This window comes from Ursus maritimus, assembly GCF_017311325.1.
Source record: "Ursus maritimus isolate PB19 chromosome X unlocalized genomic scaffold, ASM1731132v1 scaffold_X1, whole genome shotgun sequence".
NCBI classification, from domain to species: Eukaryota; Metazoa; Chordata; class Mammalia; order Carnivora; family Ursidae; genus Ursus; species Ursus maritimus.
The window spans coordinates 123,649,369-123,664,969 of NW_024423319.1; the positions used below are offsets into that span (position 1 = coordinate 123,649,369).

At 48.7% G+C, this 15,601-nt stretch overlaps 1 protein-coding gene across 5 annotated transcripts in view; it reads right to left on the minus strand.

The window, feature by feature from the left end:
- Positions 1 to 15,228, minus strand: part of GYG2 (glycogenin 2) — a 35,224-nt gene extending 19,996 nt beyond the window's left edge. For 2 of the 5 annotated variants that reach the window (XM_040634853.1, XM_040634851.1), the window contains exons 1-4: positions 15,209 to 15,228; positions 14,342 to 14,483; positions 9,415 to 9,556; positions 819 to 993 (exon numbers count right to left, since the gene is read on the minus strand). In XM_040634853.1, the coding sequence (XP_040490787.1) occupies positions 819 to 993; positions 9,415 to 9,556; positions 14,342 to 14,348 (324 nt within the window). In that variant the 5' untranslated portion in view covers positions 14,349 to 14,483; positions 15,209 to 15,228. Of the gene's footprint in view, positions 1 to 818; positions 994 to 9,414; positions 9,557 to 14,341; positions 14,484 to 14,983; positions 14,999 to 15,208 lie in introns of those variants that run through there. The other 3 variants (XM_040634844.1, XM_040634834.1, XM_040634839.1) reach the window with 2 other exon arrangements.
- Positions 15,229 to 15,601: the final 373 nt, after the last annotated feature.

Below are 15,601 nucleotides of genomic sequence, written 5' to 3' on the forward strand. Positions count from 1 at the left end.
AACACCACGTCTGAAACTAAATTATTTTCTCAAGGTTCTTAAAATCCTCTATGGAACTCGCCTGACTGTGTATCCTCTTTAATCTAGCAAATGTGACCAAGAAAACTCTGAAAACACGTGAAGGGAGAGGTTTGCAAGTCAATACAATGTCATCAGTCGCCTTCCAGAACTTGCCTACTGATTACAGACGCCTCTGACACCCACTGCCTTTCTAAAGTGTAATCTGTTTGGAAAAAAGGACACAAGTCTCTGATTGTGTTATTGGTCTTATTTTCCTCTGCACCTGTCCATGTTCCTACCCTGTTGCTTTGGCACAACTGAGACAAACTAGAATGGATGCCAACACCCAAACTTCATTTTACATTTCAACTTTCCCGTGGCTGTTTTTGAAAGTAGTCATCATAGGCTCCTACACGGCAGGTCTAGCCCGAAATGACAAGTGGAGGATGCTAGCCACAGCCTAAGAAGCCAGGTGTGCCGGTCCAGCCCGAACGATGTCATTCAAGGTGCAATCAAGGCAAAATATTTTTTCTCATTATTCTGTTTTGTGTCGATGAAATCATGCATTATAAAGCCCTCCTAGGGAAGGAGCATGCTTTCAAGTCCGTTAGTGTCCTGGGCACGGTTATTGGAGTGCAAACACTGTGTTATACCTGATTTTCATGCACTGAATGTCAATGCTGGTGACAGAGATGCACGTTATTTGCTGGGAATCCACCTGTAAGAATTAGCAGCCTCCGTAAACAGGGAACGGCATTGTCTCTGAGGGGTTCCTTATCAAGTGGAGTGTCTGGTCCTCATTCTTCCCCTGTACTCACCAGAGTATCTGCATCCAGGAAGACACACTTGCTGTAATGGGTGAGGGTCCAACAGTGGAGCTTGGTGAGGGTGACCCCAAGCTCCGGCCTCTTCAGAAAGGCCAGGTGGATGTAGTCTGCACTGTCAATCAGGTTCACCTCGATTACCTCATCAAAAACCTTCGAGAGGATAACCCTGGAAAAGACACACGCCAGGTACTAGGAGAGCAAGGGAACACTCAACACAGGACATGCTACCCCTTCAAGATGACACCCCTTTGCTACTCACACACATGAAACACAGATCTAAAACCCTATCAAATTCACCACAATCTTCATGTTCAGGCTTTATTTTTCCCAGGGAGCTTTGCACACTGTCCACTCATGCTTAAACCTTATGCAAACTTGAAAAACTTTACAACTGTACACAATTGTCTTAGGTAGACTGATTCCACTATCCCTTAGGAAGATACTTCTCTTTGAAAAATGCACGGGCCATGGGAATGAATGCTGAGCAGGGAGAAACTGACAGATGTCCACTACAATCTCGATCAGTTTTTGTCTTATGTATTCAAAACCTACATTGTTAGTTGCATACAAGTTCAAGACTCAAATTCTGAAAGACTGTACTTTTTATCAAAATGAAATTTTCCTCTAGTCCATTAATTTTTTTATTTTTGCTTAAATTCTACTTCATCATAGGCTGGATTTTCTTGCAATGATGAAAAATTAAGGAGGAGCCAAAAAAAGATGGGGGAATGTCAAAAGGATATCAGGAGCCAATCAAATTTGAATAAGAAAACAAATAACAAACCTAAAGTATACAATGAATATTCATGGATCCATACTAATATCATAATTGAAAAATAAGTAAATGGGGAAGAAGGAGCAGCAATTCGCTATAGAAGAATTCCAAATACTAAATGCATCAGGAACAAGGGAAATAGAAAATCACAGTTAGGCTAATACCACAGTAATAATTATTGTTGACAAGATCCATCGGTAGAGGCTAAAATCAATGGGTAAAGGTTTTGAGAAGAAATAGCATGTTTTCATAGGCTGAAGTATCTCCTCCAAGATACAAGCTTTTATGTATTTGGAACATCTTTAATTTGCGTTCAAATTGCACTAATTTGGCTGAATACAGAAATCTCATTCCAAAATTACTTTGCCCCCATGGGAGGATGGCAGGGTGAAACAGATGACGCGATTAAGAGGTTCAAACTTCCCATATAAAGTGAGTAAGTCACAGAGATGAAGAGTAGAGCATAGGGAATGTAGTCAATAATACCGTCATAACTTTGTACAGTGACCATACTCACTGTGGTGAGCATTCTGCAATGTCGAACACCGTGCTGTACATGTGAAACTAACGTAATACTCTACGTCAGTATACTTTAGAAGACACACACACATGAAATTACTTTGCTCTAGAACATATGAGACATCAGCTCTCTCAACCTGACGACCTTTCTCGGTTCTTGGTGGTCTGTAACGCCACCCCTCGGGATCAACATCGTTCATTCTGCTCAACGCTCACGGGGCATTCTCAGAGCTGAAATAGGAGAGGAGTTATTTCCTACAATCTGTTCTCTCTTTTGCTCCATTTGAAACTTCCATTATTAGGCAGATGTTGGTGCTTCCGGGGTCTATCTGTACCGGCTCGTACCTTACATTTTTCGGTGCTTTTTTATCGAACGGTATTGAAAGTACCTACGTCTCTGAGAAAGTACTATCTCATCGCCAAGTTTCCCTTGCTTTTAACCCAGTTATTTATGGAATTTATGGCATCCTTAGGGTTGTATAAAGATCCAGGAGCAGGGGGAGTGGAGGGCAAAAGAAATATCACTCCATGTTGCTACAAATAGACTGTGATGTATGTCCTTAAATTCCTTTGTTCAGCTCTGCCTGTTTTCTCAAAATAAGTGCCTGGGCTCAGAATGAAGTTTCAAGACAATTTGTTTGAAGCTTTCTGCAGAAACATTACCCCACTGTGCACTTGGACCACACAGCCTGGAAGAGCAGAGTGGTGGTCCTCATACCCACACCCTCGGTCACGTTTGGTCACCTGTCACTGTTTGTCACTGGACCACAGGGCACTGTTCCTCAGCCCTCCCAATGACTGCAAAGTATGTAATGCGTCCTATAAAAGCTAACTGGTTCTGTAATACTGAACCTTCCCAGGATTTCTGGATGTTTCTGAATTATTTTACAGTTCTCCTTAAGTGGACCAAGAGACTGAAGAAAGTCAGTGTTGGCAGCTTTTACCAACCCTGAGCAAACAGGAATGGAGGACAGGATCATGTGTTCTTCTGGGGTCTTTTTGGCTTTATCAGGACAGTTCTATAAAAAAAAAAAAAAAAAAAATGACTGCCCCAATCACTAGGGGGACTGATGGGCCAGCAGGCAACCAAGAAAGACCCCATGTTTCCTGTCTTGGTTCCAAACAAGCCACATGAGGACGTGTGTCTATGTCGGGGTCAGTGTTCCCAGCTCTGCATCTGCGAGAGCCTCCGGTCTGACTCTGAAAGTCAGGGGTCTGGACACAGGGGAAAGTGTTTCTCTCTGGGAGCCGAAGAGCTCATTTTTGGCAAGAGGAAGTGCACTTTATGTATCAATTAAGTTGAAACACTTTTGAGAGAATGGGTTATAGCCAATTTGCTTCTAGTCTAATGACGTCACCTGATGTCAAAGATGAAAGTCTGCCCCCCAAAACACCAACATTTACAAAGACAGTTGCCAACCTAGCTGGTCATAAATATCCCCCGTAGACGTACTGATGGTTCATACCCTCCACCATTGCTACGTTTGTCTGTCCGTTTGTGGAGCCTGGTTGGAAGACTTCTTGAATATTATATAGATAACAAGCCTCCTCCCCACTGTAGATTTTGTAAATGTGTTCCTTAGTTTCTTTGTTTGATCTTTTACTTTTACACATACTATTTCTGACCTGTAGAGGTCCTGGTGTCCTCTCTTGCTTTAATTTAAGATGGCTTTCCCCACGTTCAGATGAGTGAAACATCCATTCATGTTAGTATCTGGAGACATTTTTCTGCAGATTGTGGGTTGTGAGCGGTGATCCTACCAGCATACGGCAGGTGGAAACCAGGGACCCTGTTCCACACCCTCCAGTGCCCAGGACTCCCCAACTCAGAGAGCCATCCAACCCCACATGTCAGTAGTGCCCAGGCTGAGACACCCTGATCTACTGACTTCTAAGATTTCTCTGTGCTTTAAAAACTTTACCTTTACACTCCCAATCTACTTGAATTCATCTTAGTACACATTTAGCGTTATATTCAAAGGACCACATCACTGCCTTTCTCTGATAGATGGATGGGCTGAATGACACGGAGATCATGAATGTCTTCCTTAGGGCACCATTCATTTCCCTATGATACACCTCGAGGTGTTGCGGCTGTTGTGTACTCGGTGGCTTTTCTCGTCTATATGTAAAACACAACCAAACCTGTAAATCAAGTTTGGGTATCAAGATCAGGACAGTTTCTTAAAATAAATGAACACATTCATTTTTTTCCTCAGCTCTGAGACAGCTCCAATCACATGGAAATTCATTCATTGTGGCCAACGTCACAGAACGTCCTTTGTAACTGCCCAGGCTCAGAACCTTCTACCAGATAAGCCTTTGATAACATTCTCTGTTTTCCACCCCGGGGCACTGGTGAGCAAAGTTTTCTGTGTCTTCTAGAATCAATGTGGGGTCATCTGAGCTTCCCTACAACGATCTAGTATTTTGTCAGGATTACCAGCAAAGTGCTCTGTGTCCTATTTGCTTTTAAAATTGAAATTGCATGCAAATGACTACTTTTTCACTTTCATTTTGGATACTTATGTTTTCTGTCATCTTAATTTACTTTTAAATAATCCAACACTTGGTTTGTTTCCTGTTCCCAGTTTTCAGTTTTTATGAATCTCTTCCTTCTTGCCTTATGTATTTTTTGTTTGCTTATTTTAAATTTTTTTCCAACTAGACAATTTCTTCACTGATTTTAATTTTTTTCTTTTTTTTTTTTTTTAGATTTCATTTATTTATTCGACAGAGATAGAGACAGCCAGCAAGAGAGGGAACACAAGCAGGGGGAGTGGGAGAGGAAGACGCAGGCTCATAGCAGAGGAGCCTGATGTGGGGCTCGATCCCACAACGCCAGGATCACGCCCTGAGCCGAAGGCAGATGCTTAACCGCTGTGCCACCCAGGAGCCCCTGATTTTAATTTTCGTATTGTTTGCCTAATGTATTTTTTGTTTGTTTTAATAAAAAAAATTTTCAAACTGGGTAATTTCTTCACTGATTTTAGTTTTTGTATTATTTGCCTTCTGTATTTTTTGTTTGTTTTAATGTAAAATTGTTTTGAACTCGGTAATTTACTTCTTCACCGATTTTAATGTTTCTCTCTGGAATGACTCTAGCTTTCCCCTTTGGTTTTATAGGTAGCATTCACATTCCTAGTGTTTTTTTTTTAAGATTTTATTTATTTATTTGACAGAGAGACAGCCAGCGAGAGAGGGAACACAAGCAGGGGGAGTGGGAGAGGAAGAAGCAGGCTCCCAGCGGAGGAGCCCGATGTGGGGCTCGATCCCAGAACACTGGGATCCTGACCTGAGCCGAAGGCAGACGCTTAACGACTGAGCCACCCAGGTGCCCATATTACTAGTACTTTTTTAAGTACCACAGACTTTGATTTGTTCACTTATGAGTGTTTAGGAATTTCTGATTTAAAATGTCTAAGGGTAATGCAGTTTTTAAATTCGTTTTGCCATTAATGCCTACTTTCATTACATTATAGTCAAAGTCTATAACACTCAATTCCTGCTTCAAGTGACACGTTAAATGCCTCCTTGTACCAGGAGTATAAAATCAATTTTTCTAAGTGGTCCATGGCTGATGAGAACAAAGATCACTGTTTACATAATGCATAGCATTTAAGAGATACCTCATGCATTATTCATTAGATCAATTTACTCACGTGTCCGCTTCATTTGTGAGTTAAACACTAGGAAAACCATATAAAGAGACTCTCCCTCTACCATTGTTTGCATTTGCCTGTGTATCGAATAGGGTTTTCTTGACGTGCGTTATACGGTGATCGTTGGCACGTAAAGGATTTTGAGCGGTATATCTGAAATGTGAATTCTCTTTATTATGTAACATCTCTTGCCTGGATTCTTACCGTTAGAAAACCACACAATCATTTGTGCTTTTCCTTTCTTCTACACGTGATCCAATAACTCTGTCCATCGTTTATTAAATGAATATAGCAGGTAGAGGAGATGAGTGAAACAGGTGATGGGATTAAGGAGCGCACTTGGGATGAGCACAGGTGATGTATGAAGTGTTGCACCACTATATTGTACTCCTGAAACTAATACTACATGATACGTTACTTAACTGGAATTTAAATTAAAACTTGATAAATAAAATACATATTTATATAACAGGTCCTTTTTAAATGTGCTTAGCTTCATAAATATATTTACAACAATTATTTGCCCTCAATACTAGGTTTTTACTCGTCTCCTTGTCCTGCCAGAAAGAACTTTCTCGCTAAGTTCTGTTTGTTGTTGTTGTTAAGATTTTATTTATTTATTTGACAGAGAGAGCGATAGCCAGTGAGAGAGGGAACATAAGCAGGGGGAGTGGGAGGGGAAGAAGCAGGCTTCCAGTGGAGGAGGGAGACCGATGCAGGGCTCAAACCCAGAACCCTGGGATCAGACCCTGAGCCAAAGGCAGCCGCTTAATGACTAAGCCACCCAGGAGCCCCAAGTTCTGTTTTTTGATAGAGCATTCAGCTTTTATTTAAGCAGCAAAGTCCCTAAGGACTTGCGTGCTTGAGAAGCCCTTCCAACCACATTGCTAATGACCAATGAACTTGGCTGGATGGCTTCTTGGATGTATCCAGAAATCCGTATCACCACCACTTTAAAAAGTTGTCAATATATGGACATCTACGTTGGGGATCTTTATTTGCTTTTGTCACGCTTGGTGGTACCCATGTTTCCTGGCGTTTCTTCACCTTGGGAAATCTTTTTCAAATACATCCTTGTTTCCAAGATGGTTTCACTGGCTCTCAGCTTTGGAGCAGGCCCACCTGTCTTTTAAAGCTTCCTACTCTGTAAACTTCTGATCAGATACTGGGAAACATCTGACATTTTCCGTAACAATGACTCTCACAGTCTGCAGGGCAGATTACATGTAAGGGGGGGGGGTCTCTAAAAAGTTTAATTTTTTTAGTAATTTTTATTTGCTGCTAACATTTCTTCAGCTCACAACCAGGCCCCTTTCAACTCAGTCCATCCTAGCAGCTCCATTTGTGACAAGTCTCTACTCCACGAATTTTATTGAAAGCACACCTCGGAATTTTTCCAAAGTCCTTCCGTTCCCTGCACTAACTTTTTTCATGAATACGGTCTCTCCCCTGAACTTGATATGATGTCCTCTCCTTCACTCGGGGAAATATTTTGCAGGCTCCATGCTGATTTAAATTCTTCTGTGTCTTCACCTTGACACAAGAAGTGGGCTTTCCCACTTTGATGCCTCCTCACGGGGTGGGTGGGTTCTCCCTATTCCCTCAGACTACCGAGTCCGGATCAGAACTGGCCTTTCAGATCTCAGCCCCGAGAGCTGGCCAAGCGAACCTGACATCACTCATTTAATGAGTAGCGAAGGACAGAGCGGAAAACCGCTCTAGGGGCCACATCCTTGCACTGACTAATGAAGTCTCTGTGCCTACTACAGCCGGGCTGAATTCCAGTGGCCCTGCCCCAGCTTCCTTTCCTGGTGCCCCATTGCTAACTGGGACAACCCCTTACTGGAGTGGCCATCAGAGTACCAGAGATGAGCCCATGCACACTTTCCTAGGCTTCTGCAAACTCTGGGCCTCCCCATGTCCTCAAATGCTGCCCGCCCAGAGCCCGACTCTTGTCTGCCAACCCCTGCCTCCAGGAAGGCCTCCTCTAACCTCCCAGTCCCCTTCCAGGCTCACCCCACACATGAACACCACAGCCCTGTCCACACTGCCCACAGCCAAGGACAAACTAGAACACCCCATGCCCACGTGTCTATCACAAAACTCTTCTGTCATTCCTTGCACTTATTTGCCCGTGGCAAACTGCAAGGTCCTCCAAATTCCAGGCATCTCGACCTTGCCTCCAGAAGCCCCAAATTCATGAAATTCTGCTCTCACAGCAGCCGCCCAGAGAAGTCTCCATGCACACGGCTACTCCGAGCTGACAGCCATCACCTGGGAGCATCCGGAACAAATGGTCTCCCAAGGAACTCACGCCATTCATGACATTGTGGGGACACCACCGCATGTCTACAGATGGAAAGGTCCCCACACTCAGGCTGGAAAGCACAACCCGCTCTACAGAACGGGGTGCCAACAGGCTCAGGTGTCCGCATCTGTGAGCACACACTCATAGACCTGCGGGCATCCTTATCAATCTAAGCATGGAGTCATCCTTGACCTCCCATCTCAAGGCCAGCACGGCACTCTCAAGCCAAGAGCACGCCATTCCCGGACTGTAGGAGTCACGTGCATTCAGATCACTGCATGGGCACGTGGCTATTTCCAGGAGACACATCATGGACCAATCATGGCAGGAACTTGCCCCACTTCCTTGTCCCTGCCAACCATGCTTTCCTCTACAGACCTTGTGTCCACCGAGTGTGACCTCACTGGCTACCAAGGGGGAGTCTTGCTTATCCTGGGCTGGTGGTGTGTGCCCTGCCCTGCCCCCACCCCTCGGTCTCCCCTCTTCTCCCTCAGACCCTCAAGCCCAGCCTCGCTGACCGCTGACCTTCGGACAGCTCACCGTCTCTCATCATGGGGAGTAGACGGCGGAGTGGAGCATGATGAGGTGGGGACAGGCTGGGATCCCCGCTCTGCTACACCTGCCCGAGGACTCTTGGTAAACGGAGGCAAGCCTGGCACCAACAACACCCAACCCAAGGGGAACCGTGCAATTCACATGAGTGAGCTTGTGTACAAAGCTCACAGAGGAGCCGGCCACGTGGCACTGTTCCCGTGGCTATCAGGTGTCCCACGCGTTCCAGCTCTAAGGAGCCGCGCGTGCGCTCGGCCTGATGGCTCTGCTCTTTGCTGCTCATCTATACGGATCCCATGCTCGGACGGCCCCCACGTCCCACCTGCTGTAACGTCTCTAAGCCTGGCCGAACACCGTGCCTCCTGCGTTTGTTTTCCAGAGCAATCGAGAGAAACTCAGAGCTGTCCTTCGCCCCTAGACATGTACTCAGCACCACAACAGGACACAGCCATGCACACGGCACGGCCCCCTGGAGGTACCGCGACTCATCTTCCCTGGAAACATCCTACACGGGGACAGAGACGCGCCAGGATGCAGAAATCCATTCTGCACGTTGCAGGGTTGTGGAGAACCACATGTGACTCGCGACGACGTCCAACCTTCAATCTCTCACTTTCTCTACAAGACTCGCCTCCTTAGATGACGAATTGAGCGTACGAGCGTCGGACGCCCACCAAGTCGGCCGGAGCTCCAGACCCACCAACGGTCCTCCGAGAGCAAGGCGTAGAGCCGCAGGAACCGGCCGGGCACGGGAAGGTCGTCCCGACTTACCTGAGCAGACTGGACACCTGAGGGGTGATGAGTACCACCAGCTTCCTGGTCGCACGCTGGTTCCTCAGTGACTGTCCCAGGACCAGCGCGCCCTGACAGTAGACGTCGTTGGTGGCCAGCGTCACGAACGCCTGGTCAGACACTGCGGGTGTGAACAGAGACACCAGAGTCACGTTCCCGGGGGATCTCAGGAGGTGGCGGGGCTGGCCGTCACCCCTCTCTCTGAAGCTTCACCCACTGAACCAAATAACTGCTCGATAGATTACAGATGTTCACTAGGAACACTTCATTTTCTCCCTTCTTTCCTTCCTTCCTTCCTCCCTTCCTTTCCTTTCTCTTTCTTTCTCTTCTTCCCCTCCTTCTTTCCTTCCCTCTTTTCTTCTATCTCTTTCCTTTTCTTTTCTATTTTTTCTTGCCCTGCCCCCTTTCTTTCTCTTTCTTTTCTTTTTTTTCTTTCTTTCTTTTCCTTTCTTTCTTTCTTTCTTTCTTTCTTTCTTTCTTTCTTTCTTTCTTTCTTTCCTTTTCTCTCTTTTCCTTTCTTTTTCTTTCCTTCCTTCTTTCCTTTCTTCCTTCTTTCCCTTCCCTCTTTCTTTTATCTCTTTTCCTTTCTTTTCTATTCTTTCTTGCCCCTCCCTCCCTCCCCGTCCTTCCCTTCCCTTCCTTCCTTTCTTTTTCTCTCCCTCTCCCTTTCTTTCTTCTTTTTTTCTTTCTTTCTTTTCTTTTCTTTCTTTCCTTCCTTCCCTCCCTCTTTCCCTCTTTCTTTCTTTTCCTTTCTCTCTCTCTCTCTCTATCTATCTATCTATCTCTTTTCCCAATGTGGGGCTCAAACTCACGTCCCAAGATCAAGACTCACATGCTGAACCACCCGGGCACCCCCTACGTCTTTTTCCTTTGAAAACACACCAACACATGCAGACACACACAGAGCGTAAGGAGCCTACACGTAATGCCTTATTTTGCTCTGCATTCAAGTCTAAAAAACTCATCCCAAATACCTGAATCTGAGACACAAACAAAACATGTAAGCAACTGCCTAGTTATCTCAGCAAGGATGCAGATGCCTGCCCAACTCACAAGAAATAAACAAACAAGACAACAAAACAAAACTCTGCCCAGTTTCAGTGTCTCACTAGGAGGGAGAGAAATGCTGACGGGGGATCCAATTGACGGCAATTTCCAGTCTAAGTGCATACTCGTGGTGGTGGTAGCTTTTATGGGGACTTCCAACCAACTTAATTCCTGCTCCCCCAGGAGCGTGTTGCCAGGAGAGAGACAACAGTTTAAAGAAATCCTGTGCAGGCTCCTGTGCTGTCTGCAGAAATTAAAATTCGCGGCACGCTCTGCGGGGCGAGAACACACAGACCTCGCTTCTCAAAGAGCAGAGCGTCCTCTGCTCCCCGGGCCAGCGGCTCCTGAAGCAGGGCCCAAAGGACTGGCATTCACGCTAAATATAACACGACAAACACAAGCTTCTGAGGCCCAGTTCCCGGGGGGCGGGGGGGCTCCTTGACCTTTTACATTCCATGGGGGTAAATTCCAGAATGCGCCTGTTACAACAGGCTCCTGTCTGCACGTTCTTGCTGCTGCTGCTATTTTCCCGAATTAAGAAGAGTGTGCAAATTCCTGATGTCTCCCCTGTGACTTGTGGGTTACACTCAGACAGTGAAGTTTCAAAGTCAACTTCGCAGCCCCCCAAAGTATGTATCTATCTGTCTGTGTCTGTCTATGCATCCATCCATCATATCTATCTATCCATCCACCTATTCATCTAACCATCCATCCCTATGTCTGTCGATCTATCCATCCATCACTACGTCAGTCTGTCTATCTATCTATCTATCTATCTATCCATCCATCCACCTGCCTATCCATCCATCTATCCATCCATCCATCCATCCACCATCCATCCATCCATCCATCCATCCATCTACCCATCCATCTGTCGTATCTATCTATCTATCTATCTATCTATCATCTATCTATCCATCCATCCACCCATCTGTCATATCTATCCATCCATCAGATCTATCATCTATCTACCCATCCATCCAACCATCATATTTCTTTATCCCCCATCCATCATATCTATCATGTATCTACCCACATCTACGAGGTGTTTGAGGGACAGGAGACACCCCCCGTGGACATGTCTGAGGCACAGGAACAAAGACGGGGGTCCTCCAGAGACCTCAGGGTGACAAGGGAGTCTCATGTCCAGAACAGACCACCCTGCGACGGGATGGTTGTCCACACACGAGGAAGGTGCAGCTGCATTAGCCCGAGGGAAGGTACTGGGTGGAATATGATACAAACAGCAAAGTCACCCAAATTGGTAACTGCATACACTGGTTTTGCTGCATTTTTATAAGGACATAAATGTAACTGCTATAACCAGCGGGTGTTATGAGCTGAAACATGCCCCCCACCACCATCCCTTGGCCAAACTCAGAGGAAGTCCTCACTCCCAGGAACTCAGAACGAGGATATATTTGGAGATGAGGTGTTGAAAGAGGGGATACAGGTAAAATCGAGGTCACTGGGGTGGGCCCCGATCCTGTAAGACTGGAGTCCTTACAGGAAGAGGGGATGAGGACACGACACGCACAGAGGGACGACCACAGGAGGACACACGGAGAACATGGCGTCTACATACAAAGGAGAGAGGCCTCAAGAGGAACCATCCTTGGCCCCGCCTGGATCTCAGATATGCAGCCTCGGCCCCGCCTGGATCTCAGACTCCCAGCCTCCAGGACTGGGAGGAATAAATGTGTGTTCTTTAAGGTACCCCATCCTTGGGATTTGTTATGGCAGTCCTAGCACCCTAATAAATCAGGGCATTAAACACAGGAAGCAGACCCAGTCATGCCACACCCACACCGGGGAAAAGGAGCACAGCAATCACTTGCTGACACGCTCAGGTTTAATTTTAGATGCAACTGCCCTTTTCAGGCCGAGAAACTCTTTTTCTATGAATCTACATTTCCATCATTGTAACTGGCTATATATTTGTACGTAAACAATTTAAATTAGATCCTCCTCAAAGAAAAAGAAAATTTGCAGCAGAGCTTGGTTGCATAGTCCTAAAAAGAACATCGAATTCTTTCTAAACGGAAGGTAACACAAAGACATGAAAAACATCCAACTAGATTATTCCTACTCTTTTATCCTCTCAATGATTGCGAAGGACACTGTTATCCCATTGGCCGGGTCTGGTTTGACTCGGCATAGTTGATAAAGATGGGCCTCCTTCCCCGGAGCCTTATCAATGCAGACACCGGAACAATTAGATTTCCAATCATCTCATGTTTCAGACCTACTTTGTCTGAACACATCAACTGCTTCCATGTGAGAAGCAGTCACGTGTGAAGCAGGGGGAGGCCAGGAGGTTCTGAGAGCAGAGCTGCTCCACGGTCCATGGGGGGGAGCACATCCCCTGGGAGGGCTTTGGGGACCCCAAGTGACGCACTGAGGACCGAATCCCGCTGGCATCAGAGAACATCCACGACCATCCAAAGACACCGTAATTAGAGTCACCTGCCACCCAACATGGAGCCAGGGTGGGGACTCTGGGCACTGCCACGGAGTGGGGAGACGCACAGAACACGGGTGGCTGTACTCCAACCACGGGTTTAAGGGAAAAAAAACCCAGATATTCTCACAACATCAAGTTCAGCCCGAAGAACGTGGTGGCCGAGAGTTTCATAACGAATCTAGGAGAAAGGTTCATTTTTATCCGTTTCTATTCCTTGTGTGTCCTCCACTCGACCCATCTTCTATCCGCCTCCTTCCCCCGAAATAACATGGCCAGCTTCTCCTCGGCCCCTCCCCTTTTACTCAAAGGTGGCTTTTGTTCCCCGAAAACATGTCAAATACCCACTTCGGTTCTTCGAGCACATTCCAGGGCCGATGGAGATGCGTCCGAAGGTTGCTCATTGAATGCTGCCATTATACGGGCCCTAGCGGCTTTGGGGGAAAGTGGTTTTCACTCAGGAGACCTGTAAACCGTTCCCTGGAACAGAGAAACCGTTCTGCCTCTCCTTGGAGCAGAGTCCTACAGGAGGAACCACAGGAAACCATGCCTCGGCCCCCACCTCAACCATCGTCCTTTCTGAGGTCGGACGGGAGGAAAACAGCATGGGAGCTGCTCTGTGATTTTACCAGATTGTTCCTCTGAATACAAAGTTACCTGTTGCTTAAAAAAAAAAAAAAAAATGGGCTCAAGGATGATCAGGTCTGTTCTGGTGCAAGATGGGGCGTCTTCATGATAAAAATAGGACAGGCATCTCTCGTATGGGTTAAGGCCACAGTCCAATTATCTAATTTCTAGCCCTCTGAACCGTCCACATCTGATGTCCACAAACCCCCCTAAAGGACAGGTGTGTAGAACTGAATCTGACCCTCCGTGGGGGCAGGGGGCAGGCCTTGCCCTAAGCCCCAGCCATGTGGCCATTCGAAGCCCGCTGTCCTGCTGGGGGATTACCCCAGTCTTTACTGGAATAACAGAGTTATGCCTGTGGTCTGAACTTGGGAAACCCTAAAGGCATTGTGTTCCTAAAGTTTTAGGGGCATGAACTTCCTATCTGTCTACCAGTCGGTCAGAAACACACTCAGTGCAATTTTATGCCCAAGAAAGGAGCCCATCTAAACTCCTAGGACTGCCTCTTACAGAAGGGAAATTCAGGAATCTCAAGGCTCCCTGACCAGGGTATCAATGGACCCCTCCCAGCGGGTGAGACTCACCCCATCTCCATCTGACCGGGCAGCGCCAGTCTCTGCAAATGCAGGGACACACTGGGAAGGCATTGGGGAGGCGAGGCCCTTGGGGTGATTGTGCGGGCAAAGCGGGGGTTCTCCCCGAGACCAGATCAATCTCACAGGTGCCAGAAGGAACAGGGACGCTTGACACGGAAAGCGTTCGCAGACTCACCCGGCATGGTTTGGGCGCAGTGGGGCCGACGTGCGCCTGGGCTCTCTTGGGCGTGGTGGGTGGACTCCGGCGCCCGGAGCAAGGCCTAGCAGAGGCGTGGTCTTCAGAGGACCCTCGGCTGGCCGATCGCTGATCTCCGGGCCTGCAGGCGACAGCTTGGCATTCCAGATACCCGTAGCTGCAGCCCCAGCCCCAGCCCAACATCCCCCCACCCTCCCCGAGTCACCTGGGCCCCGCTAAACCTAAGGGACCTCCAGGACTCCTCTGCCCTGCAGCTCACCCTCCGTCATCGTGGGCAGCCTCTGTCCTCCAGCCAGGCTCCCCTCGACCCCCGTCCTCGCCCCGGAGTCACCTGAGACCCCTCTGCGCCCTGCCTATACTCCCGTTCTGGGACACTCTCAGGCCCTTGCCCACCCGGGTGTCAGAAGCGTCCCCGCCGCTCCCCGCACTTCCTCCGGGCTCCCGTGGGTCGTGTGCTCCCGCCCGGCGCCCCTCGACTCGTCCGCCGCTCCCCAGTTACCTGCGGCCCGGCTGCGCCCCGCCCCTCCTCCGCGCTCCCGGAGGCCCCGACCCCACCCGGGGCCCGCGACCCAGTCACCCCCTTTCTCGCGAGGACCCCACTGCGCGCCCCACCCTGCATACCTCGTCCCTCGGCTCTCTGGCAGCCCTACGCCCCCGGAGTCCCCGGCACGCCCAAGCGGCCTCCACGCCCCCACACCTCCTGCGCGCTCCCGCCGCCCCAGCCCTACCCGCGCCCGCCGCCCCGCGCCTCCCTCGCGCTCTCGCACAGCCGGGGCGCTCGGGCAGCCCCCGCGCCACCCTCCGCAGATTCCTCCCCAGCGCCCCGCAACCCCTCGCGCCCCACACCTCCTGCGCGCTCCGGCGGCCTCTCGCCCAGCCGGCGCTGGGAAGGCCCCGCGGCCCGCGGCCCGCGATTGGCCGCTCGCCGGAAGCCCGGCCCCACCCCCGCTCGGCCTCCAGGGCGCGGGTCCCCCACCGCCGAGCCGCAGCCCCCGCCCGCCTCGCCTGTCCTGCTGCCGGCAGAAAGCCGCAGACGGGCCTCGGCCGCCTTCCGTTCCCGCGCCCCGCCCCTGCCCCCTGCGGCCCCCTCCCCGCGGAGTCCGGGAGCCCGTGGTTTCTAGGTTTGGACGTTTAACCTTTACCCAGCCCGCTCCAGAGTAAATGTTTGCAGTGGCCCGGAGGCCTGGCCCAAGGCCAGCCGGCTGCGCAGGAGAGTCCACGTTTGGAAACCTACCCTCG